The 26,951-nt window shown below is 35.1% G+C and overlaps 1 protein-coding gene across 2 annotated transcripts in view; it reads left to right on the forward strand.

Moving 5' to 3' along the window:
* CDH7 (cadherin 7) overlaps positions 1-26,951 on the forward strand; it is an 80,794-nt gene that overhangs the window by 35,459 nt on the left and 18,384 nt on the right. For both annotated transcript variants that reach the window (XM_074899289.1, XM_074899290.1), the window contains exons 3-7: positions 3,401-3,695; positions 11,163-11,282; positions 13,577-13,744; positions 15,048-15,235; positions 24,937-25,190. In XM_074899289.1, the coding sequence (XP_074755390.1) occupies positions 3,401-3,695; positions 11,163-11,282; positions 13,577-13,744; positions 15,048-15,235; positions 24,937-25,190 (1,025 nt within the window). The remainder of the gene's footprint in view (positions 1-3,400; positions 3,696-11,162; positions 11,283-13,576; positions 13,745-15,047; positions 15,236-24,936; positions 25,191-26,951) is intronic.

Raw genomic sequence — 26,951 nt, forward strand, 5'->3', positions numbered from 1 at the left:
AACCCCATGCAAAGTGTTTTCTAAAGCCAATATTTCAAGGAAGATATTACTTTTCACTTCCTAAGACGTTGAACTAAATAGCTGGAAGTACAGGTAGCTTTGGTAGTAGCACAGCTGTAAATATGGAACAAGACTGCTGCATTTAAAAATGTTCTTTTTAGTTGCAAATCACTGATGCCTCTACATTAATGACTTGGAAGATCACTGTCTGGAAGGATTATATTGGGTGGAACTGGAATAAAGGTGATCTGAAAACTGCACCAAATATACATCTGGATTCTGTCAGCCTAGTTTATTTTTGCATTGTTATCTTGCATTATACTTTGAAGTTATCTCAGACTGACACTAAAATGCACATAAAAATGTTGAAAAAAAGAGTGCTTTACAAAGAATTCATTGTACTATTTTGCCACAGGTAAAGGAAATCTTTAGCTAGATCACCTTCCTGGGGCTAAGTAAGTAGAAAATGGTGCTTTACTAACTTGAGCATGGGCCAGCACTGTTTCTTAAAGGCTTAGTAAAACACAGTTTTAATAAAAGGTAGAAAGAATTCTGCTCTCCCGGAGCCTCAACCTTGAAGTAACAAGGGTCAGTGCTAAACACTTTAGTAATCCATGTGGTAGCAGTTTTCTACCAAGGCATCATTCCAAAAAGTGGCTTCTATTCAGCTTTTCACTCCAGGGCACCAGCCTGTAGTGTAATCCATGAGGAGATTTATGGACCTCAGAGTGGGACTCCTTAAAAAAAAAAATGTGTTAATCAGTGAGCCACTGAGTGAGAAAATGGGAAATGCTGAAGCTACAGAATTTCTTCTTTGGGATGTGAAAGCCTTACTCAGTGGTTCTTTGAGAATTTACACTTATGCCCTCTCCCCTGAAGGTCTATTTTCTTGCAAAACACTGCTACAAAGTTATTCAGAATAGGGTTGGTTCTAAAAAGGAGGGGAAGGGGAGGCTGTGCATCATGAGACCCAGGTGTGAGTGCTACACTCTGGTGTGTCTATGGGCTCAGCTCCACCCCTATGAGAGAATGCTCTCAGCAAGTTGAGACATGGAATCCCTTCCTTTCTCTGCCTGAAGAGATCTACGTGCACATCTCTAACCTTCAGAAAACTGCTCTGCCTTATAAATTGCTGGGTATGCTGGTGTTATCTGCTTTTCTCTCATCCAGCATATCCTTATGTATGTCAAAAAAGTTGGAATAACTTTTACAGATATAATGGTAGAGTCTCAGCCACATAGAAAGATCAGTGCTCTGCTAGAATATGGGATATGGAGAAAACTTAATAATTTCCAGAGGTCAAAGACATTGAAACTTTGTATCCCATGACTTCAGTTCTTCAGCAGCATGATGTTCAGTATTTCAGTCTAGACTGTAGGGTTCTAGCTATGTAGGGGAACCCACACAATGCCTCTGTAACACACAGGGCTCTTATGTACCCTGAATTAACTCATAGAAAAATAAAAGAGGAAGAAAACCTAGTAAAACAAAATCAAGCCAGACAGGTTCTTACTTGCACAGGTTACTGCTCCTTTCTAGGGAAGATGGGTACTCTTCCAGTCCAGTTTGAAAAAACAACAAGAGCCCCAACTGCCAGATTTGTGAGATGAACAGAAGTATGGTTTATTGAATAAACCCCCAGCCATTAGGGGCTGATGAATATTCTACTGCTGCAGATCTTGAAAGAGCCTGAATGTGAGATGCATTTTACCTTGGTCTGCTCACAATGTCAGCAATGACTATTCCTGAGTGTGCTGAAAAGTAGGACTTTAAATGTTTGGGGTATCCCACCAAAGAAATCTCAGGTTTGTTTTGGTATCTCAGGAGTCAGGTAGCAACAGAATGTGGATAAGGCATATTTTGGAATAATGAAGCTGTTTTGATTTAGACACCTTAGTTGTTTTGTTTTGTTTTGTTTTGTTTTGTTTTTTTGATCCAGTCCAAAGCTCAGACTCCGTTTCTGTCCTAAATGAGAGAGGGAGTGCTCTGTAATTGCATAAGTGTGTGATATCCAGAGAGTGTAAGTGAAATAATGTCTAAGAAATAGGCAGCTTCATATCCAGCTGCAAAATTCAAAACTGATCACGAATACTTCCCTGCTGAAATAGGAAAAGGTTTTGCAGCTGTGCTAAGTTATGACTGAGATAGCAATTTTCTGCATGTATTCTGGAAGTGATTACTATCTCAGTGATACTCCCAGATGAGAGAAAAAAAATGTTATTGGAGAAAATGATGATGATGATGATGATGATCACAGTAGGGTTACCTCCAAACTCAACATGACATGGAGTTGGGACAGGTATAAAGTAAATAAAAGACATAAAGAATCCAAACATCTTTAATACTGTCCTCAGCTATTTACAAGTAATAATCCACTTTCTAACAAACAAGCAAATACTTTGAATTTTACTGTTGTTCTTTTCACTTATACTATATTAAATATAGGTGTCTGTTACTTTAATGTGAGATTCAGATCAATTACATTGTTGATACAAATATGAAAAGCACACGAGAATTTTTTTCTCTGTTCTGTAACAGGAAGGTGAGATTCAGTAGACATAAAAGAATTACAAAACCTGTGGAATCTTGCTCTGTAACTTAAGATAGCTTGTGTAGTGAGGAAGACATTTTCTTTCTGTTAATCTGTGGTGCAGTTCCAATGGAAAATGCATTTTGATCTACTGAGGTACATTTGTTCTGTGTCTACTACAGGTAGTCCCAGCGAAACCACACCTGACTTTTGATGCTGTGTAGTTCAGGCAGTGCCAGGACACTTCTTGGCCTTTCTCAGGCTACATTTTTCTGAAGTTAGATAACAGACAACATTATGGAAGTGAAGTTACTGGCCCATCCGACAGTAGTGAGCAAACTATCAACCAATCCATTTTAATTCATTTATTTGATATGTTTTACTGCTCTACACAGTAAACACTGAGGAAATCAGTATGTTTTTTCCCATACATGCGCAGGAGCAAACACACACTGACATTTAGTTTATCATGACATTTGTTTGAAGTCTCATCCTTCAGTAGGATAATAAACTGAAACCAACAATATAGTTAAATTCAGGTAGGAATAAAATCACGGTTGTAATCATATGTGTTCATGTTTGTGTGTGTGTGGCTATGTAAAACTCTGGTATGAAAAGACTGTACGACAGTATCAAATGCATGTGAAAATTAGATTCTTTGCCGGAAAGAATTAAATTATCTTGCTCAAAAGAGCAAGCTGACAGATTCTAACAGTCCCTCACATGCTGTGCATGATAAACATTCAGCTTATCTTTCCAAGAACAATAAAATTTCATGTACTACTGCTTGACATAAGAATTATTTTTACATATCTCCATGCCACTGACTCTCTTGTAAGTTAATCTCATCTCTCATCAATTTTTCACCAGCTTCACTCTGATGTTGATAAAGGAGATGGTTCCATCAAATACATCTTGTCAGGCGAAGGGGCAAGTTCCATTTTCATTATTGATGAGAACACGGGGGATATTCATGCTACAAAGAGGCTGGATCGAGAAGAGCAGGCCTACTACACACTCCGAGCACAAGCACTAGATAGGCTGACTAATAAACCCGTGGAACCAGAATCTGAGTTCGTCATTAAGATTCAGGACATCAATGACAATGAGCCAAAATTTCTGGATGGTCCTTACACTGCTGGAGTTCCGGAGATGTCTCCTGTGGGTAAGTGCAAAATACACTGTTGGTGGTGTGGGAAAATTGTTCCTATTGCCTTTTTTAAAAATGTCATTATTTTTTACTGTATCACACTAAGCTACTTAATTATCTATGAGGCACCTGCAACAGTTAGGTATCTCAAGACTTAACTGGAAATAACATGCAAGATTAAGTATTTACCCTTTCAAAAATGTTGTGAAACTCAAATAGCTATGTAGGGATTCAGAGAAGCATTTTATGGTGCATTTCTCATTCCAGTGCCCAAAGGCTTTGTTTTATAATTCTCATTAACAATAATAAGTTTCACACCTATGCTATGGTACTCAGAGGTGATAATATGTAATTTTGTTCAGATAAAGTCCGTTCTTAACAAACTCTTCAAATTCCTGCTAGTGCATAGCATTTTTTATTTTTTTTTTTGTAAGTGTTGCATATGTCAGTAACTGTTTACTGTATATCTTTTCTAATACTGAAATCCAGCGCTCTGGGAAATATATGCAAGCAGCAAGGACCAGTGTACAACTTGAAATAGATTCAAAATTCCAGTGGAATCAGAGAAGAACAGCTTTTAGAGGCTTCAGACTCTGTTGGAAAAGAAGAAATGCTATTCTTTCCTAAATCTGAAACAGAGAAGAATTTCAACGTCAAATCCACTATCTCTTAATTTCAAAGAAACTAAATGCTCATTTGTTGTCAGGTGCCACTGTTCCTTTGAAAGCTGTCTGATTCAGACCAGATAGGAATTTGGCTCAGAGATATTTTGGTAAATTTTACTTTAACCTGAAATTACAAATGCAAACATGCATTTAAAAAAAAAAAAACAACCCCCCCCCCCAAAAAAAAAACAAACCAGAAGAACTTAATCTATTTCAGTGGAAATATGCATACAGGAAGTCTCACTTCAGATTAAGAGAGTTATATGGTAATTGAAATTAAGGGTTTTTTTTCTTAACTGATTTTAAACCATATCAAAATTTGATAATCTTACAGTAAGACTACCCATGTAAGATTTCCTATAGTTTTCTCAATACCATCTCCTGTGGTTCTGGATGTTAAACAATGCCTCTAAATTACAACTAGAGAGAGAAAAATAATCTTCCCTGCCTAAGTGCCCCTAAGCAATCATTACTCAACATTGTTTTTACATCTGAAACTCAGTTTAGGAGCCAATAGGAGATAAGTAAAACATTACTAATGGGTTTTCTTTTTCTTTATTTTACTAAGCACTGGGCATAGACACTATTTCTCATTCAATATTTGACACTTGTTCATTGTCACTCAAACACTGTGTGGATGGCTGAAGAAGCAGTAGTAGCCTTGGAAAGACAGACGGACACCACAGGTTTTGAGGAGTATCAGGGAGGAGATAAAGTTGTGATACATTGCAGAGAACTTTTTACTGCTACTCTTCAGAAAATGAGACATAATTAGATAATCTAAGACCGTAAAACCTAAATATTCAGCACTTCAAAAATGTTCTGTAAAAAATATCTATTTTTAAAAAAGATGTAGTTATATTTTAGAATTAGATTATTTAAGTGAGCTGTAGCATGCAGCAATGATTAGATTTTTGCACCTTTGTCTTGTGCCCTGAAAAGCAGTATCTGCATTTCCCTTTTGCATGAGTTACCACTGTCTTGTCCTGTACTGACATATTGACATATGGACAACTACTACAGATATATGAGGTTTACCTACACACACACAAATCCATGCCTCTACCCCTCATGCATGCTCCATTTGTTCCAAAAACATATTGGGAATCAATCTGTGGGGAGTGCACAGTGTGCAGTAGAGAACATAAGGACTATTTTTCAAAACGAGCTGCTTTTGCATATTTTGTTGAATCTTTACCACAAAAATGACTGAAAGAAATTCTCTCCCATACTGACTGAAGCACCAAATATATATTCAACTTATGTGGAATATTGTGCAAAATCAGTAACTGAGACTTGTGCACACTCTGGGATTTGTGTCTTTTAAGGATGATTTCGTCTTCATGAGCTTTCAGTAACTGTACAATTTAAATATCTTCATAGTTTGTACCACACAACTACCGGATACTACACTGTTACTGAATTAAGGATTAACGTGAAATGCTTGTGTTGCACTTGTTTTACATAGTCACATTGCTTCATAGTTTATTCATATAACACATTTTTTAATTAATCACCTAGAGCATTCATTAAATATTAAGGAGAAGCAAAGTATCTCTCTCCTATTTTGTTTAAAATTATATCCATGACAAGGATTTTTAATTGGATATTAAACAGAATGAAAGAGATCACAGGATTATAAACCCAAATTAACTATAAAGATAAGAGAACTATAACCTTTAACCTAAAGGATGGTTATGCAAGTATAATGAACCTATATTTTATTTGACAAATATTTTAGGACATTATCTAAGGCTAACTGAAGTCAATCTTTTCTATTATTTGAATTACTTTGGGTCAGGTTCAAATTACATTTTGGTCAGGCCCAATTATATTGATTATCCTAGATAGGGTAAATATCTTGATGGTTTATAAATGTATTCATAGCAAAAACCTCAAAAATATGGCTTATCTGAAAATCATAGGGCTTTTTTCCAGCAGTGTTATATTTCAAAGAAAAAGATTGCAAATTATAGTTAAAAGAGTACTAAAAGTGTGTTCCTATGATGTTGACCAAAAAAATAACTGATGTGAGATACTGATTTGTTTGGCTTGTAGCCAGGGGAACTGAGGATAAAATTTCCAATACCCAGCGTGGTTTTTCTTTTATTTAATCTTCTTGACTCTCCAGACATACCAACAGTTTTGCTTGTTACCCAGCATAAGAAATATCTTTCTTGTCAAATTTATTATTTCTGATTGAGATTGATAGAAGTATTTAATGTTTATAGTAAAAAAAAAAAACCAACAAAAAACCCCAAACAAAACCCCCTTTATATCATGCTTAAATCTTTGGTACAAATGGGTAATGGATTTTGAGAACCTGGATGAAGGGAGAGTGTCTCTTTCCAGTCACAGGCCCTCTCTGCTTCAGTTTATCTGACCTTGTTGCTGGGCTGGGACCAGTCTTAGACTTTGTCTCCAAGTGAAGGCAACATACAAGGCTGTGGGAGGAGTGGGAGGAGATGAAGAGGGTAGAACCTGCCTCCAGGTGCTCTCTCTCCCTCTTTAAACTCTTGGAAGGGAAAGGCTGTGGGAGGTATTGCTTCATCAGTTCTGGGTGAGAACCAGTGGCAGAAGCACAGAAATTCCAGATGGTGTGGAGCAGAACCAGGCTGGGCTGTCGCATGTAAGGATTAAGCAGGTATTATGGATAGCTTGATAGTAAAGGTGTTTAATATTTCTAGTAGCAGCTGATATCACATAGAAACGTGATGTCATTACGGATTTTTTTTTGTATTATACATATAACCCATTATTAATTGATATCAGTCAATGTCTTTAATAGCTGACTGCCTTCAAAGATAATTTTTAATGTATTAATGTGGCTACAATTCAATTAACAAGGGTTTGTGCATTTCAAAAATAAGAATTGTTTTAAGTTCTAGTTTTAGAAACCGGTTTTCCCTTAAATGATTTCACCAGTGTTAAAAATGGAAGTCACACAAACATTTCTCATACAAACTCATTTAAAAGCTTTGGTAAAATACCACAGAGGTTAGTAGCAAGCTTTTTAAAAAGCTCTGAGCAGAGGTTTCTAAAATAATAAACTCAGAGATTAAAAAAGGATCCCTTTAAAGGATCTCCAAATGAAAACAAACATCAGCAACCAGTTAACCTTTATCTGACCCTGTCACAGAAAAGGTTGATGTCTGCAACATCAGAAACGTTGCTGAATCTTGACTTGAGTATATTAAAGTACAAAATAATGTCCTAAATTCAAGATCCTCTCTACAAAAGCTTCTCCCTTCCTTTTGCCCTAATATCAGAACTTAAATAGGTCAAGTTCTAAGATTACTGTGATTCTGTAATATCTATCTATATCTATGGTAGTGTTTTTTAACCAAATGGTTAGATTAAAAATGATAGCTTAAACATTCTGGAAAAAAACAGAAATCTGTGCCATTCACACAAAATTCAGTGTGTTATTAGCTAGTATCAATAAAGAAATATGTGGAACACCCTTTGATTAGCAACATGGATTTTTCCCTCAGTATTTGCTGCAACTGATGAAATATCTTACTAAGTTGCTACATGTAGGATCTTTTTTTAATGAACTGATATTCAAGCTTTGTTACAAAGATATAATTGTTGAGAAAAATAATTGTAGAGGAATCCATATCTGAGAGGGGAAGACACTTTTTCAGTAAATAACCCTTATTTATTTTTTCAACCTGTATCAGATACACAAACTGTAAGAAATATTTAAAGCTGTAGCTGTGAAGCTACAGGTTGTAACAAGTCACTAATGGAAGTCTGGGGTAGGATTATTGTCCTGTTTACACCTGTAGTCTTGGGATCTGAACAATGCTGCCATAAACAAGATGTAAAGATTTACGAGGACACACATTTTGTTGGATTGACTGAAGATGTGGTGCTGTTTGTTGACTGTCCCATGTTACCTCTAAGTCCTAATCTTGGACACATATATGACAGCTGACCACCTCTGTTATGAAGTAGGGTAAAGTGTTCAGGAATAAAAGGAAGACTTAATTTCAGTGCAGGAACACATACTCTCCTTTTGTAAGATAATGTAGTTGGTTGGAACTATGATGTAACTACATTTTTTTTCCTCAATCTGTAGATTTATTGACTATTCATGAGTAACCATAGAGCTTTATTGGTTACATTTTTTTTAAAAAAGGAAAATAAGCATATGAATTTAACATCAATCCACTGCAAGAAAAATTAGGACAGCTCTGTGTTGTAATGATCGTCCTTTGAAGGAATTCCTATTCTTCAAGAGAAATTTGCTTCCTCCGGGAAAATCTCTGGAAATCTTCACATACCAATCTTTCCACACATTATGTTTCCTTGGAACCGATTTCCTACACATAGGACTTTTCACATAGTTAGCATACCTTATGTTAGCTTGCATATTCTTTTTTTAAAAAACAACTTAGGCAGAAATCTCCCTCTTGGCATGGGACTTCTGGAAGCTCAAAGTTTTTGTGTGCAACTGGTAAAGAAATAATGACAATAGCAAAAGATCTTTCCCCTATAAGGTTTGAGAGAAGTTGATTAGCACAAAGTGACTAGAAAAGTATCACTGTGTTTTAGCTGGTGGTTATACTTAAATGGGATGAGTGTAGAAAGATATGGCATTAGAATTTCTGCCTAAGAAATAACTTTTCTAAAGGATCTCTGTGTTTTAGGACAAAGACAATTATATTCAGATACTGACTTTATTCATCTCACAGAATGGAGAGGGTTTGTTTGCTACATCAATAGATTTTTACAGCAAACAAGCACTTCTAAGCTTACAGGATTTCCAAAATACCTGTGTTGACGTTGCAGAGCTCGTAATTTCTTTGATCTTGTGTGGTCTAGAGTCCTTGAAAGTGGCAAGAGCGAGGAGCAAAGTCATAACTGTGTGTGAGGTTTATAAGCACTTTTGCAAATATTTGCAGACATTGTAAGCTTCATTGACAGGGCTTAGGGACTGTGTAAATGTGGTAAACCTGGCATTCACAAAGAACACAGGATGTGAAATAGGCACTACGATACTCTTGTACTCAAAAGCTGGAGAGATTCTGGCAAGTTTAAAATAGGACCCTGTATGAAATTACATTATAGAGTAATCTGTAAAATCAGTTTGACATACTGAAGCAAAGCTCTTAGTTACTGGTGAACAGAAAATTGATGTATTTTAAGTCCTATAACTGATAAATGGCTTGATGGATTAACTACCAATTTTCTTCTTAAACTTTCCATCTACTTAATAGTTGCCTGTGAAATTTCAGGTTGAGAAGAACCTTTTTCCTGTCCAAAAATATTAGGCAGTCCACAAAAGAGAAAAATTGCATTTAAAATAGAATTGCAATCATAATACTTTGTCATGGATACTTCAGGAACAGAGATCAGGAATGTGGGTTAGCTAGGCCATAACTTAGGTTAATAAAGTTATCATATGGATGATCATTTCTGGCCAGAATTCATTCAGGTAGGTCCCATCCATTATAGTATGTACTGTTATATGGAGGGCTGGACTTTATGCTCTCTCTCTCCAAACTTTCAGCCTTGTCCCAGGACACATTTATGATGCCCAACTGCAAATTGAAAAGCTGAGGAAAGTGGATGTGGGACTGAAGAATTTCAGAACTTCCTTCTGCCGATTTTCTTGAATAAATCCAAATAAAACTGACCAGTATAAAACTTAAGCAAAGCTCACCCTGGATACTTGCTGTTGCAGTTTGTTCTTAAAGAGTGACTTCTAGATTTGCTGCTCTCATTTTTGTGTGTAAAAAATGTGTTCATTCAGAAAATGAACACTCTCTTTAACAAATTATTTTCTCTAATCTTGTGTCTAAATACATTAAAGAAGGTATCTGATCCTCTGTTGAAGACCTTTACTGGGCATCTGCCAAATTGCTACATGGACTGTTGAATGGAAGGTCTCAATGTTCCAGACAATCTGCCAGTGAGAAAAAACAATCCTTTCTGTTTGTCAAGGATGGTGACCATGGCTAAAGCCCCGGCTCCCAAGTGTTGTTTTATTCTGCTCTCAGCATACATCATGGAAGCTGTTGTACAGAACAAAACAAATGGGAACTGACATGGAGAACGTAATGAATAGGAGCTGAATACAGAGTGAGATCCTCACAAAATATACTGTTCTTGCTAACCAGTTAGAGATTTCACTTTCTTATTCCTGTCAACAGAAACATTTCTTGCTCAAGAAATGTTTATGCAACAGATTATTAGCACGACTAATACTAAAGTATTTCATAGTTTTTAAATAAATTAGTACTTTTTAAAGGAATGTAGAAATAGTTCTCACCAGTTTTTCTCTGACCTGAAAGAGAAACTCCAGTCATCTCTTTATAAAAGGGCAAAAAATTTTATAGGCTAAAAATATTTTTTTATATATGTATGTGTACAGTTATCATCATATATAATCCTTGTATGTGTATATATATTTGAATCCAACTACTCATTACAAGTTTGGTATGCAGACTTGTCTTCAAAGGGAAACTATTACTGTATTTCATACTTAAGCATACTTCAGGCATCACCATTGTTCACATACCCTCCACAAAACAAAAGTAGAGGTAGGAAGGGGGAACTGAGTGAGATGGTTTTTACTGCTGTAAGTCAAAGGCTGAGACTATTTGGGAAGACAGAACTCTGTATAAGCCAATACTAATGGTTTACAAAGAGGACCCTATAGTCTAAGCTGAATCAGCATGGAAATGATGAACAGTTGTAAAAAAGCGACCTTACACTGTTCCAGATATATATTGGCACAGCATGCTGAATAAGTGTAGTTAAGATTTTTGGATCTTTTATGTACAATAGTATCTTAAACATTTTGCAGGTACCTCTGTGGTTCAGGTGACAGCCACTGATGCAGATGATCCTACTTACGGTAACAGTGCTCGAGTGGTTTACAGTATATTGCAAGGACAACCTTACTTTTCTGTGGAGCCAAAAACAGGTAACTTTCCATAAACTCTCTTCAGTAATGCTGAGGAAAAAAGAAAATGTGCATTAAAACTTGCTAGGAACTTATTAATGTGGTTTCTTGGTTAATTAAATACATTTGGATTTTCTTGATATTTTAATTTCTTATTCTTCAGAACAGATTATGAAAACCATGCATCTGAGTGATGTACTAAGCAGACATTGCTGGAATAGGAATTTTTATCTTCTTGTCAATCTGCCAGTTTGCTGGTCTGCTGCCTGTTGTCTTTCTGATCAAGGATAATTTCAGGATGCTGTGAACAATTTTTTTTTTGCAGGTGTTTGTTTTAGAAATGTCTAAATGTCACATTGCAAGATTTTCTAAAGTATAGATTTACAGCATGGTCACCTCCCAATTTTACTTTTTAAACTTAAGATTTTTTGTGGAAAATATATCTTTCCTTTATTAATTTGAAGAAGAAAGCACTGTGCTTCCTATCGTTATCTGGTGTAATGTTTTGCTGCCACTTTCAAAACAAATTACTGGTGGAATCTTTTTTTACAATTTCTATGAAATTTTGTGAATATTTTAAGCCACAAGACTCAACTTTTAATCCTCTGTAAATTCAATAAACATTACCCGTTGTATTGTATCCTTTCATAGAGAGGGAAAATAAGTTCCTGCTCTGCTCAGTTTAATTTGGTGTCTGAGCCTTCACTTACACCAACATGGAGAAGAATTACAATTTTCTTTTCAGAGATGGACAAGTTGAAACAAAAGAAAAACAGACTATTTACCCTATTTATCATAAACAATCTGTGATGTGAATCAGACCTGAAACCCAATGACATGACCAAAAGGTCACACTCTAAGAACATCTAAATTTGCAGAAATAAGTACTCTAATTACCTTCATATTGCAACAGGTCCATCCTCAGCAAGGATATATAGAACTTTCTTTTTCCCCTCAATGAGTGTGCTTTACAATGATTTTCCCCTTCTCTCTCCCTCTTCATGTATATGTATGCACAATATATATTGTCATAATGACTGCAGACAGCCCTTGAACAATAATATGGTAGTTTTTGCTAAATCAAAATCTTTAAGGATTCAGTCTGAAATGTTTGCATACATTTTCACTTTGATGTGATACTCAGATTTCCTGTACGCATGATAATTAGCTTCCAAATGATTGGGTAATGTTGTTTGGCAATTTAACTATGATAGAAAAACAAGCAGGCCAGAAAAAGCGATATAGAAACAATAACATTATGGAATTGTATAGTAATTGTATTCTAACATGTTTTGTAAAACAGGTGACATAGTGCCAGAAAGTCTGTTTGTGAAATAAATGTTTCAACCCAGAAATTATTAACGGCAAGTCCTGCATTCATAAGGGAAGAAGGAAATAAAATTCTAACTAAACATTCAACAAATACCAGATGAAGAGATATGTGTCCCAATGTGCCTCTCCTTTATTTAGTTTGTTTATGTTTCCTATGCTGCTGACACTAAGTGCTGGTGGAGTAAATGGCTGCCTCTCTGGAAATCAGAGTTAGCGGCTGTACTGTGTACTGAACATGAAATATTCATAAAGTCATCACGTTTTGAGAAGGCATATTTATTTTTTGATCTGTATCAACAGAACTGAAAGGATGAAACGTGGAGCTTTCTTGTGCTTTTCCTTTCAAATCAGTTCATTATAAATTGTATGCAGATTACCAAATGGATAACAAAAACTACTTCAGATATTACAGAATTTTCATTAAAAAATCAAAATTCCCTTAATTACACTAATGCTTTAGGATTGGGTATTTTAAAGGGAAATATATGGTAAAATAAGGTAATTTCTTACACATACAGAATATGGGCTGATATCAATATTAGTAAGAGTTAATGAAGTGAATGACTGTTCAAGACATTGTGAAATTAATATTGACCTTGGAATCTTAAAGAATATTCTGTTCTTCCTAGCTCTAAAAGAATGGGAAATCAAACACAGATCATATCATCCAGGGAAGGGAGTGTTACTCAAGATATTATGAAGTCTGTAGTTCGGGGAGAAGATATTCAGAAAGAACAGTCATGGATGGCATTACCCAACAAATCTAGTACTAAATAAAAATTGGTGGGTTTTGGTGACTACTTAAAATAAGTTTGCATTATGTCAGTTCAGCTCCTAGTCAAAAACCGTGACATTAGTGTTGAAGTTAATTACTTCCTCTCTTGTTGCAATCATTGATCTGCTACTACCATTTAAAGGCAGGCTCAGCATTCATGGTAACACATCTGTTTGTGCAAGCATTGACATATCTTGTCTTGCTGCAGGTATTATCAAGACTGCCCTTCCAAATATGGATAGAGAAGCCAAGGACCAATACCTACTAGTTATTCAAGCAAAGGACATGGTTGGACAGAATGGTGGATTATCAGGGACAACATCTGTAACTGTCACTCTGACTGATGTTAATGACAATCCACCCCGCTTCCCACGAAGTAGGTTATTTTGTAAAAATATGATTTGTAATATTATTTCTAAACATTGATATTTTATTTACACATCATGCTATTTCTAAACAAAGAGTAAAAGCACTCAGCTTCCATGTTAAGTACTTAAGTACTTAAGAGATTAAGTTAAGTACTTAAGAGAATCACTGAAAACAAGGTGAATTATTATTACTATTGTTATTACTACATTGGAAGAATGTTTTGTCTTTACCTAATATGTTTCAGATGAGTTAAAATGATGTACAGCAGGTGCATGTTAAAGATAACAAAGATACACATTAATAGTTATTTATCTCTTGCCAGTTGGACTTCAGGATACATTGTTCTGTAACTTGACTCTTAGTCCTTCATATTCCTTTGACATTTTAGCAGGATTTCTCTTGTGCACACAGTGTTTCCTAAGGAATTAATCACAGAAGATCTGGAAAGTCATCTTCCCTCCATTTACTTTCTTTGACAAAGGTGGCTCTCTTCCTAGCCAAAAAAAGGAGTACATGGGTGTACGCACAAACCTGAAGAGCTCAGTTTATTAATAGCATTCTGTCTGGAATGCTTTTTTCTTAAAAAAAAAAAAAAAAAAAAAAAAGTCCTTGCTAAGTAGAATTAAAATAATGTGAAGAATATATTCATGTCCACTCCAGCCTCACTTCCAATGATATAAAAAATACATCTATTTCAAGCCACCAACTGCTTGAATAAATAATAGAGTAACTGAAGTTATTTTTGAAGGTGAGGGTGTTATTGGCTACAGGCTGCACTCAGATACCCTTTCCACAGCATATATATCATTTTCTACTTGAATGAAAAAGCTGGAATTTTCAAGAATTCAGATGGTGTGCTTACTGTTAAAGAAATTAATATATATCAGTTTCTAGTCAGATTGCAAACTGCCTAATCAAGACACAGTTATAAAAGAATGAGTTTATACAGATATTATTTTACTTACTTGCTTGTTTTCCTCTTTTGTGAAAAAAAAAAAAAAAAGTAAAATATTTTCTGCAATGGAACTCTGTAGCAGGCATTCACCTCATGATTTGCACTTAAGTTTTGCATCTTTTCCTTGTACTCCTCTCATCGTAGGAAGAAATTATGCCCACAGTACTTAGAGTCCATTACAAAGAAAATCTAGCAAAAAAAAGCCAATTCTATTTTAAATTGAATATATTCTGTTAGACCAAGTAAATATTCAAGTACATGATTTAAAGGAAGGAAGATTTTATGAGGTCTAATTTTTTTTTTTAACCTACAGTCCCACAGGACTCCAAATTAATTAAATTTTCAAATTTCACAGGATCATATCAATACAATGTCCCAGAGTCTTTGCCAGTGGCTTCTGTGGTGGCCAGAATAAAAGCTGCAGATGCAGATGTGGGACCTAATGCTGAAATGGAGTATAAGATTGTAGATGGTGATGGTTTAGGAGTATTCAAAATTTCTGTTGACAAAGACACCCAGGAGGGAATCATAACAATTCAGAAGGTAAGTCTGATTTTTCTCACTGATTCTGTTTAGATCTGTGCAAGATGAGGGCAGGTAATGAGAGTATGGGCTTTTGTTTCTAAGAGCCTTATCTGCTGTAAAATTTTCCATTGGCATATTTAATCCTGACTTCAGTATGCATGTGTGTGTGTGATTTTGAGCTTTTTAATGACTTATAGTGAAAGTTCTGGTGGTTTTTTTTTTGGCAATAGCTGTATTCTTTTGATGAGTGTTTTTTTTTTAAAGCTCCTGAAAATACAAGTTTGGGTGGGAGTCCAAGATATAATCTCACTTTTTCTTGTATTAAAATGTGAAAATCTATCTTACAGTAAAAATGTAAGCTCCAATACAAAATACAAAATGGTTCCCAAATGTATTTAAAAAAACCACAAAACACCTAATTGTCTTTGGCTGATATTGTTCTATTCAGGAGGCACACATTGCTAATGTTAAAACTATGTATCAGTAAGAACAGTTGTTTTAGAAGATAATATATTATTAAAAATATTTCCAATAAATGGAAATATTTAAAGAAATACTTTTTCTTCTTAACATTCTATATGTATAGAAAAATAACATTTTAAAATTGAAAAATCATGTTTAAATAAAAAATATTAAACCTCAGAAACACATATCAAAGAGTATTCTTTTAAAAAAATAAGCGTGATGAAATATTTTATAAGAAAATTTAAATTCTGAGGAGAACAAAAAAACCTCAGCACCTTAGACAGAAGAATCTGTTTTCATATAATTTCATACTCTTAATGTGTGAACGCTTAGCAATGACAATACTGAATCCATGGCCCTAACTCTGCTAAACATTTTAATACCCCCTAAAATGTGGGAATGATTTGATATTTTAGAATATGTGTAAGTTCCTGAAGTAGGAGATATGTTTGTGGTTAATATAATTCCATTGCAGATTTTTCTTCCCTATATAGTTTTTAATCTCTGCAAACTTCACTTACCAGTTGTGGGGTATTTTGTTTGTTTTGGGGTTTTTTCCTCCTCTGCTGCATCAAATCCTTTCTAAAGCAATATAAAGCTTCAGTAACATTTCTTCTTTGAAATAATTTAATATTGCATAATGTTGTAAAGTAATGGGCTAATTCTCTGATGCCTTGGACACCTGCTGAGAGCTGGTAAGCATCCGTAGATGTCACAGCAAACGGAGAATGTTCAGCAACCTTGAAAGATCAGGCTCTAATATGTGTAATGTGAATCATCTTTCTTCAAGGCAAAGGCATCCGTCTTAAGCTTCTTGCAAACTGTGCTAATTTCTGCTTAGCACGTTTGAAATACAAGTGATGAAAAGTTAGTTTTCTCTTTGTTCAACAGCCAAATTTAGTGAGGCTCCTTCAGTTTGCTTAAAAAAGTTTTTAAGCAAAGATATGGAAGAAATATCCTAGAGAGAGAGAGCATCTATCAGTGCCACAGTGATCAATGTTGAATCAGTCGGGAGCTTCAGCTTCTAATTTGAGAACTGATGAGTTCATTTTAATTTTTAGTATGCTTCTGTCGTCATGTTGTTTGTTCCTGAAATATCCTTATTCCAGTGTTGCACAGTGGACCAAATAATTGTCATTTATTGTTTCTGTAATCACTTTAGCTGGGGAGCTGAACTGGACTTTTCAGTACCAAACATTTATCCTGAGAAGTGCTCTATGAAATAGCTATTAGTCTACATTAAAAAGGCTACACATTTTAAACCTGATGAAATGCATCAATTTACTAATCATTTCTAAATCAAATGCTGCTATATTTCACATAAGAAAACAGACATTTTTGTCTGCAGTGTTAGAACTTTTCTCTCATTTTCCTACTGTTACTGACTTTCTTTCCTGTTATACCCAAAGGTGAGTCCCCATGCTGGGTGCCCTTAACTCTTCATTTGCACTCCAGGGAACTTGATGCCTTGTTCAAGGCTGAAAGATCCTCCCTGTCAACCCAGCAGAGAACATTGGCTAGGAGGGAAGAAAGTAAAGGAAGAGCTCAAGCACAGTGGTTACGGGCAACTGTACCTTGTGCTTCTCTGGAGAACAAGTACATAAAAGACCATTAATGATAGTGTATGCAGGTTAAATGGGCTTCAGCCACTGAACCTTAGCTGCCAGATCACTGTGGAGTTGGGCAGAGGTTACCCCTGCATGATAATGTGTGCTTCTTAGAAAGGAATCAGGGAAGAAATGAAGTCTGTAGCCTGGAATCTGCCCAAACATTTTGCTAACCAGCACGTGACATTCTGTACACCTCCAAGTGCAATTAGCTCTCTCCTTTTCATGCTCCTGAAATCATCTGAGGCATTGAGAAATAGCTCAACCTTCAAACGTATGCCCATCATTTTAAACTTGTGTGTATTTATATGCTCAGATGACATGTCTGTGTACACATCAAGCAGTAAAATGACAAGGCAAAGTTTTCTGAAAAGGCAAGCTTTGGTTCTAAATGCAAATGCATGCTTTAGCTTTGCATACTTGTGCTACAATCGTACATATAAATCAGCAGGCTGGGCATGAAAATCACTGCCAGTATATTTGAGCAGCTGAAGGCACCACTCCGTTCATTTTTGTGCTGGGTGTTTTGGAGAAAGTTTGGCATCTGGTTGTCAGTGTTCCACACACAAACCAACTATTTTACATTCTGTTTTTAGAAGAATAACTGTTTTGAGACAATTTGAAAAGTTGACTTTCTCACTAAAAACTAATACATTTTTTAACATATAAGGAGCTTCAAGTAAAAAACCCAAGTTTTCATTAAAAAAAAAAAAAAAAAGAGAAGTGAGATTTAAGAATTCCGTGAGCAAAGCAGGATTTTTGTATGCTCCAATTAGAATATGAAAAAAAAAAAAAATGCTCAAGGATCAGCAAAAATTGGAGTTACTTGTATATATAAGTCAGGGAAAATGATCTTTTTTTAAAAAGAGAGATACCAAGAATTGTGATTTTAGAAAAAAATGTTCAATGCCTAGGTATTTCCCAAGATTACTTGTGTAAACTGGAATAGACTAATACATATATTGATTTGAAAGTTGGCAAAATTGATGAATGATATTCAGGTATGTTTAATTTTTGGTTTGATTTGGGTTTTTTCCGTGCACATTTGAACACATTTCTTCTCTGCACTCTATGTCACAGAGAATTCAAGACATCGAAGTCAGCAGAAGAAAATACATGTGGTTTTAATCTGACAGTGATATTCATTGAAATATGGAGTGTATTCTTCCCTCATTTATATCTCTTGTTCATTGCTAAATCCAGATATCTCTTTGGCTTGCATAGTTTATTTAGGATGATTTTTTCTCTAAACAATTTGAAAACAGTGCTTTTTTTCAAATAGTTCTGCTCATAGTTTTCATAGCCATGGTAGGACTGGGGGTTACATGTTCCTGAACATGTTAGTACTGTTGCTGCCTGGTGGCTAATGTCAGCTACTAGACTAAACCTCAGTTCAGGGTAACATTTTGACAATAGACTGGAACTCATAATAACATCCTTGACCATATGTAATCAAACAAAGGCAGAATACTTTCTCTGTATTTTTATTCTCTTGGTTGTTATCCCTCCAAGGAGTAGAGTAGGTTTGTACTACCTTATGCAGCACAACTAAGGAGCATGCATGCCATACCACTGTATAAAATTTGCTACTATATGGTTTTTCACATACTTGTGACACCTTATTTTATTTTGTCCAGGTTAGGATGTTTGAATCAGGATTGAGTGACATGTGAAATTCATGTATTCCAGTAAGTTTCTTAAATTCATTCTAAAAAAAAAAAAAGTAAAAACCAAAAAAACCCCCAAAAAAACCCAACCCCAACTTTTCAAAATATTCTTTGGGATAAGGACTAATTTTTGTTCATGAATTTGTGGCTTAAATAATAAGAGGTTAAATCTGATTTTTTTGGTGATATCAGTAAAGCTAGAATTCCAACTTATGACAGGAGCTATTAAAACCAGTATTGAACCATTTACTTGGTTATTGGCACTAAAAAATCTACTATTGGCACTAAAAAAGTCTACTTCTTCTGTAATACATTAAGTGAATTGACTGAATTCATATGCAAAAATCTTATCCAGCATGTATCTAGGATGGTATATCAAAGTCTGTAAGTTGTTTAGGATGCCATACTCTTGCTTCCTACCTGCAATAGGATATGAAAAATGCTAGAAGATAAACTTTATTTTCCAGAAGCTGGTATAAATGACAGGTAAATGGGACCCATAAATACAGTTCAGAGCAGTATTCTCAGTTTACAGGAACAGTGGGAAAGTGGTGGAAAAACTAGTGAAGGTCTTTTCCTCTAAACTGCTGTGTCCATACAATTTCTTGCCTAGTAGTTTCAAGTCACTGTGGAAACCTGGAAACCTTCCTGGTTTTTTTCTTGTCCCAATTTCTCTTTTATTAAATAATGATAATAAATAAATGAAAAGATCTTGCTTGTCAAAAGAAACAGAATAAAGCTCTATTTTTATCTCGTACAGAGCAGTCTAAAGATACCACCTACTCAAACTTTGTACTAGAGTTCTGATGTTGCACATAAAGAGAGAGTTTGGCTATTCTCCATCCCATAGACGCACTCTATGTAGTGAATTCCCAAGTAAAGCTAAATTAGATGTGTAAATTACTTTAAAGCAGGATTTAGGAAAACATTGATCTTAGGTGATCTTTTCAGGAAAAAAAAAAAAAAGAGTCTTATACAGTTTTTGAAAAGGAATTGGGCATTTATATTTCTTAGAAGTATTTGAAAATTTTATCCTGGTTCACTCTGTGACTCAGTTTTCCATCTGTAGAGTAGGATCAATTCCTTTCTGTGGTTTCATTTGTGATTTGCATTCTGCTATCAATGCTCTGTTAGTAAGGACTCAGATCATTTGCATAGCTACATTTCACAGTGGTGAGGGTGTTTGGAAGAAAAGTGTAATTTTTCTGAATATATTGGAGTTTTAAAAAAATGTGTTGGATTTGTCTCTGCAGTGGCAACCTTAGAATTGAAGAAATGTTCTGGAAGTGAATGAAGATCCAGACATTTAATACAACAAATTCTGAAGTGTCCATGCAAACCTATGTGTGTATGATTTCAAAGTCAATTCATGTTGACTATTCACAGAATCCTGATTGTAATTAAAACTTGGCTTCACTTTCTAAGTAAAATACATACACAAGACCATATATTTTTTTAGTTTCCAAAGCACTATTCCTAAAAATAGTGTACTGAAACAGGCATCATATAAGTACAGATCTCACTTTATTCACAAAGTTGCAATTTATAGTTAGACTTCAGTAATAATTATAGCTTACTAGCAAACATCTTAAGATAAAAACCCAATATATGATCTGTATACAGCTACACCTTTATCAAATACTTGGTGCTTAAAGTAGTAATGGTAATTTAATAATAAAAAAGGCTGCAATGTATTTTTTTTTTTTTTTTGGAAGGTTATGAGATCTGATTGAAGAAATTTTGAAAACTGCGGAGAGATTTTAGTGAACTTAAGTGAAAAAAAAAAAAAGCCTGAAGACTCTATAGAGAGAGGGTTGTCATGTCTTATGTAGCAAGTGATGAGCGTTAAGATTTTCCATGGTACAGTTCTTGCTCTCTTTGCCTTCATTTCTCCCTCCAATACATGGCCCTGCCATCAATATCACCAACCAATTTGAATATTAGAGGGCAAAATGTGAAAATAGTGTTTCTATGTTTCTTACAGAAATTGACTGCTAAGTTTGTTCTAAGAGTAATACTTGCAAATACAAAAATGGGGTGTTTATATGTATTTTTTTTAGCAAAAACCCTTTTTATTACTGTTAACATTTCATGTTTTGGGTTTTGTTTTGGTTTTTTTTTTTAGCTAGAAAATTTTCTTTCAGCTCTATATTAGAGTTTGCAATGTAAGAACTTGAGGCTTCCATGATTTCTTTGAGAGATAATGTGCATTTGTTTGATGTACGGTAGTTTTCAATATAAAAACTTAACTGGATTTAAATATGGGATTTTCACCTCTGAAAAGTACATTATTGCAAAGTTATCATATATTAAAAAATGAGCATTATAAAAATGGGCTTCCTGTGAATGATAACTTCATATCCAGCCTCTGTAATATAGATGACTTGTTTTGTAATTTGCCTCAGACAGGGTAAAAGTATCACCCCTTAAAAGAAAAATTAAAAAAAAAAAAAAAAAAAAAAGGCCCCACAAACCCCCAAAAGAATGGGTCTTGCACAGGATCTAATCAGGTAATGCTAATGAACAGATATTAATGAAGCTGTTAAGCTCTATTCACTGTCCTGAAGGACTGAAGTATTCATTGCCTATTTAACCTTCAACACTAAGGAAGTGATTTGTAGTCTGTTGACCTGGTACTCCATTACTGGAATCTTGTGCTTTTGTTATAGCAGGACATAATGAATGCATGATCTGAAGGCCAGTTAAATAATGCTCTCTGTATAACTGACAACAGTGATAATTAGATAAGAAGAAACAAAAACAGGAAATCCTTTCTGTTCACTTTTTCAGTCTTTCATTAGTGTCAGTAGTATGTAATGTCTTCATTATACTATGCATGAATTGTTGAAACATTTCCACCAGGTCAAAAACTCTTGCATACTAATCATGTTTTAGAGATTTTGTTTATCTTCCCAGATTATATTCTGCCTCAAACCCTGGTACTTGTGTATTCATCACAGTATCTGTGGATGTGTGTTTTAAGAAACAGACTGAGAATGATGACTGTAGATTTTGTAGACACTGTCACACCCCACAGGAGTCAGACTCTGCTACAAAGAACTAAAATACAATATAACTGCCCCTGTATAACACAATAACATTTGATGTTGTAAAACCCCTTTGCCAATGCATACTTCCCCTCTTCTAAACACCAGCTGTTCCCTACTGTATATATAGACACATCAGATTATTTATTTACTTATTTTTCATTAAAAAGGACCCTTATATCTTTTGGAAACTATCAGCAGCGTTGGGTACCAGAAGATATCTGAGGGAATCGTGGAGCAGGATTCTTATTGCTGAAAGCAGATGTTTACTTCTTCCAGATATTGAGACTCCCTTACTAGTGGCTGGTGAAAAACAGGCATTTATAAGTAGACCAACTGATTTCTTCCCTAGAAGAATTTTGCCAAACTCACAGTAAGCACCATATGGTGATTTTCTCAGATGTACATGGCTAAGTTAGGGAAGGTGAAACGTGCTCTTAGTAAGCAAGACTGTTTAGAATATGCGTCTACACCATCATTAGTTTTGCATCCTTCTCTATGAGGAAATACCTTTTTAATGGATGTGGGTTTTATGTGTTCCTTACTACTCTAACTCTCCTGTAATCCAGTCAAAATGAGAATTATCTCTTTTTACACTACAGGAATGAAATATAATGATTTTAAATTGCGTGTCAGCCCTTGTGATAAACATTCACATGGAAAACACATTTTTATGATTTCAATTATTAAAGTTCTCCTTTAGTCTTCTTTAATCAGTATAGAAACATGGGAATGTCTTAAAAAAGAATTTAAATAGTATTTCTTCATTATTGTGCTTAGTCTGTTCAAATTAAAACATATAATTTGTCCAATTACATATATTGTGCTCTATGCACTTTCTCTATTAAATCATATTTTTCATATTTTTTTCTTAGATATGACTGTGGTGTTGATATTAGCATATCATAAGAAGCTATCTTGTCTGCAGTCTCATGACATATTTCCATGTGTTTGGTTAAGTACTGCTGTAATCTCAGTAATTCAATTTCAACAGATATCACTGATTAATAAGAATGAATTATCGTTCCCTTCTCTGCTACATATTTTTGTACATTTTTACTGAAAATATGCTGTTTGCTAAAGGCTCACTTTTTTTCTTTTTTTTTTTTTTTTTTTTTAGCACAATAAATCTCAGCCTTTTGTCTTTGACATTCTTCAGGTTATCATTTCTTTAGTTAATATGATATTTTTATTGGAAAATGAGAAGTCTTAAGATATTTGTGTGCTTGGTTGTCTTCTTCTTAACCTTGCTGCTTATATCAGTTGCTTAATTGTTATCACTATAGAGTTCTGAGAGATTTTTCATCACCCTAACACTACATTACATTTGCATTATGGCTGTGAGGTTTGATTCATAGCACACATATTGTACTTCAAATATAAAACAAAAATTTAACTAAAACAAACATGCTTTAAGCAATAAATACTGACCAGTTGTATCCAGTATAATGACCAGTATTCAGACAATTTCTCTTTTATGGCATATCTGGTTTGGGGAGCTCCCATATCTGGTTTGGAGATGCTACAGCTCTGATTCAGTGTAAGAAGTAAGCACTTGCTTAACATGAGGATCACATGTATTCTTGTTTGGAGAAGTCTTTTGCTGCCACACAGGGTTTATAGAAGTTCAGTGCCTTTCTGAGTGTTGCAATTAATTTTTCATTTTTAAATCTAGACTGTTTACAGCTGTTTTATAACATCAGCATAAGCTGATTTTAAGATGCTCATTTGGGATTTTTCCTACTGTAACTGGATGGAGAACTTAGACCCTTGCATTTGTAGGTCAACAAATATGTGTTTCACCTCTGCTGCTCCTCTGAGTGAGTACAGGAATGTTTTGCAGATGTTGTCAGATTATGTTGCAAGCACATTTCAAAACTCTATGTTGTATTCAGAATCAGAAATGCAGAATAGCTTTTTTAATCTGTTTTATACAGTTAGAATTACAGTGTGAAAATATAGTTGAGTAACAAGACTGCAGTTTTATTAATGCTTGGGTCTTCTGTTGCTCTCCTTAAAGATTAACTTGGAACTGCAAAGGAACAGTTATCCAGGCACTTGGCGCAAACTGACAACCTAAGAATATAGATATAGGATAAATGGTGCTAATATTAACATGAGGCTTTCTTTCCATAATTGCCTGTAAGGTAAAATGCCTTTTTGCCTCCAAAATAATTTTCTTCATAGGACTGTCCTCCAGATTACAGTTATCCCATTTTTTAATTCTAATGCAGTATTTATTCCAAAAGAAACTATACTGTCATCAAAGAAAATTAAAGCAGAATGAAAGTGGAAAAATTAATATGCACTTTTTTAATAAGCAAAGCAAAACAAAACAATATCCAGACTGCATTTCAGTATAAAATATTGTCATCTAAGCAATGTAGTTTAACTGATTGCCACATTTTCTACACAAATTTATACAAAGCTTGAAGTAATAATCAATTAGTCAATCCCAATGTTATGCAAAAAAAAACCAAACCCCACAATTTTCTGAATGAAATGTTTTCACCAGTGAAATATATTTGAGTTCTTATGTCTGGGTAGTATGGAAAATTGTACCTGACATTACCTTAGATAAAATATGAGTAAGAAAAAAAAAAGTATTCATTCACAATGATGAAACAATGGGAGAGAATTTTGTCTTCACAGAAGTCACAGAAAGATTTTCCATTAACTCAGAGAATTCTTTCATTCACAGGGTAGAACTACCTTTATTGTTAAAGTCATTGGGGAATATTCACTAGCAAGACACTGTGAATAGTGTTTTGAGAAAGCTAAAAAATGAGCCATCAACTATGCACTGCCAATCAAAAGTGCTGGTTGGATACAATTTGGGAAGTTCATTTTGTACTTACTGACAGTTTTAAGTGAAACAGTTTTACAGCAACATCACTGGGTAATGAAATTTCCAAATAACTTTACCTGTATAGGAGCTGGATTTTGAAGCTAAAACAAGCTATACCCTGAGGATAGAAGCAGCCAATATGCATGTTGACCCTCGTTTCTTGAGTCTGGGACCCTTCAGTGATATGACAACAGTGAAGATCATCGTAGAAGATGTTGATGAACCACCTGTGTTTACTTCACGTTTGTACTCCATGGTGGTGTCTGAAGCAGCAAAGGTCGGCACAATCATTGGAACTGTAGCGGCCCATGATCCTGATGCCTCAAGTAGTCCTGTCAGGTAATGATAAGATCTCTTAATTGTTTATTTATTTAGCATTTATATTGAAATTATTCATTTTGTTGTGGGAGGGTTTTTGGTTACACTGAAAGCAATTAGGTTTTTTCCTTGAAGAGGGAGATTGAGGTGTTCTAGGGGTTTGCATATTTTGACTTTTATACTTCTGAACTGCAGAAACTTTGAAAAAAGTAATATAATTCAATCTCTGTAAAGTGAAGAAGATGTCTTTTCGTGATTTCAAAGAAAAAACCTCTCACATAATATTCATATTTATTTCTCTCTAAGTTTAGGAAAAGTCTATTATTATCTACAACAAGTTATGTTCTCTTAAATCAACCAGGACCAAAAAATATATACAAAATATATATGTGTGTCTCTGTGCGCATAATGATTCATATCATGCATGTGCTATGTACAAGAATGTAATAGCATATAGACTCTTGCACGGCAAACCAGACCTGAGGTCCCACGGAAAAATCAAAAAATTAGAAAAAAATCTTTACATGAGAGAAATGGGTAGAACAAGACACATCCTGTCCTAATCAAGATGGTTAAAGGCAATAATCTTTTGGCTTTTGTAAACTCTGCTGCAGACAAATATCTTCCATTCAAATGAGAAGATATGAGCACTAGAGATGCATGAAAACTGTCAAGGGTCTCTTCCTTTTTCTTCAGTGTGTGAAGAACCTTCAAGTCTTTCACAATCCAATGCCCAGGATCATAAAAAAACCCGTAAGAAAACAAAAAGTCTTGAACTTATGCCTTCATGTATCTGAGGTTGTTGCATTTAAGGGGGGAATTAATTTGGTAAGAGATGAATCCCCTTGCGTTCTAGCTGGTCCTCAGAGATTAGAGGGGCGAGGGGCAGCTGGACTTATCTCTTAATAGGTATGCCTATTAATAGGTATGCCGATTATGCACTACAGGCCTGACACCAGATGCACGAACAGCCCATTTGCTGTAGGTCTGGTTGCATTCAAGGGAAGCAGTCAGGTTCACAAATACTATGCTTTATTTTTATGCAACATCCACAGATTCTTTGAGATTGCCAACAATAAATTCACCAACTACAGGTTGGCTCTATAGCACTACACAAAAGAAAAATTATTGCAGTCACACCCACTTAATTCCCAGGTAATCATTCTGTGTAGTTGAGGGCTCAAATCTTAACAAAAAGCATCCCTTCGGGGGGTGGTGGTGGGGTGGCAGGGGGTGTTGGGTGTGGGGCAAGGAGCACAAACCTGTCGATCTGGGCTTATTTGGTGTCAGTTTATCGTCCCTCCAAGTTAGGTACAAGCTTGGGGTAGTATTTATCTTAATATGTATGGGGGGGGGGGGTGGGACTGTAGTCAAGCCATTTTCTTTTGAGAAATGACACAGCACATTCCTTGGTTCGAAGGCAGCAGCTGGTTTTTGTGGGAAAAAGAGGGAGGATGAAAAACAAGGCTGGCTGGCTACTGCAATAATTATCCCTTGAAAGAAAGGGGTAGAACAGGAGATAAATCTGTCCTTGAGATAAGTGAAAGAATGAGACCGCGCGGCCTACACCTCGCTTTGCGTTCCTCCTTGACGCCATGACAAACACAAATCACTGGATCTCCATCCTGTCCTGTGTTTGTTCTGGGTACCATGTGTCAAGGAAATCTGCATTTTACAGATTTTTCACTGGTTTGCTTTTTTCATGCTTCCAACACCTAACAAAGGTCAAATCTCAATGATAAAGGCTCCCCACCTAGGTTAAACCAGTAACAAGACTGGTTA

This window comes from Athene noctua, chromosome 2, assembly GCF_965140245.1.
Source record: "Athene noctua chromosome 2, bAthNoc1.hap1.1, whole genome shotgun sequence".
NCBI lineage: Eukaryota > Metazoa > Chordata > Aves > Strigiformes > Strigidae > Athene > Athene noctua.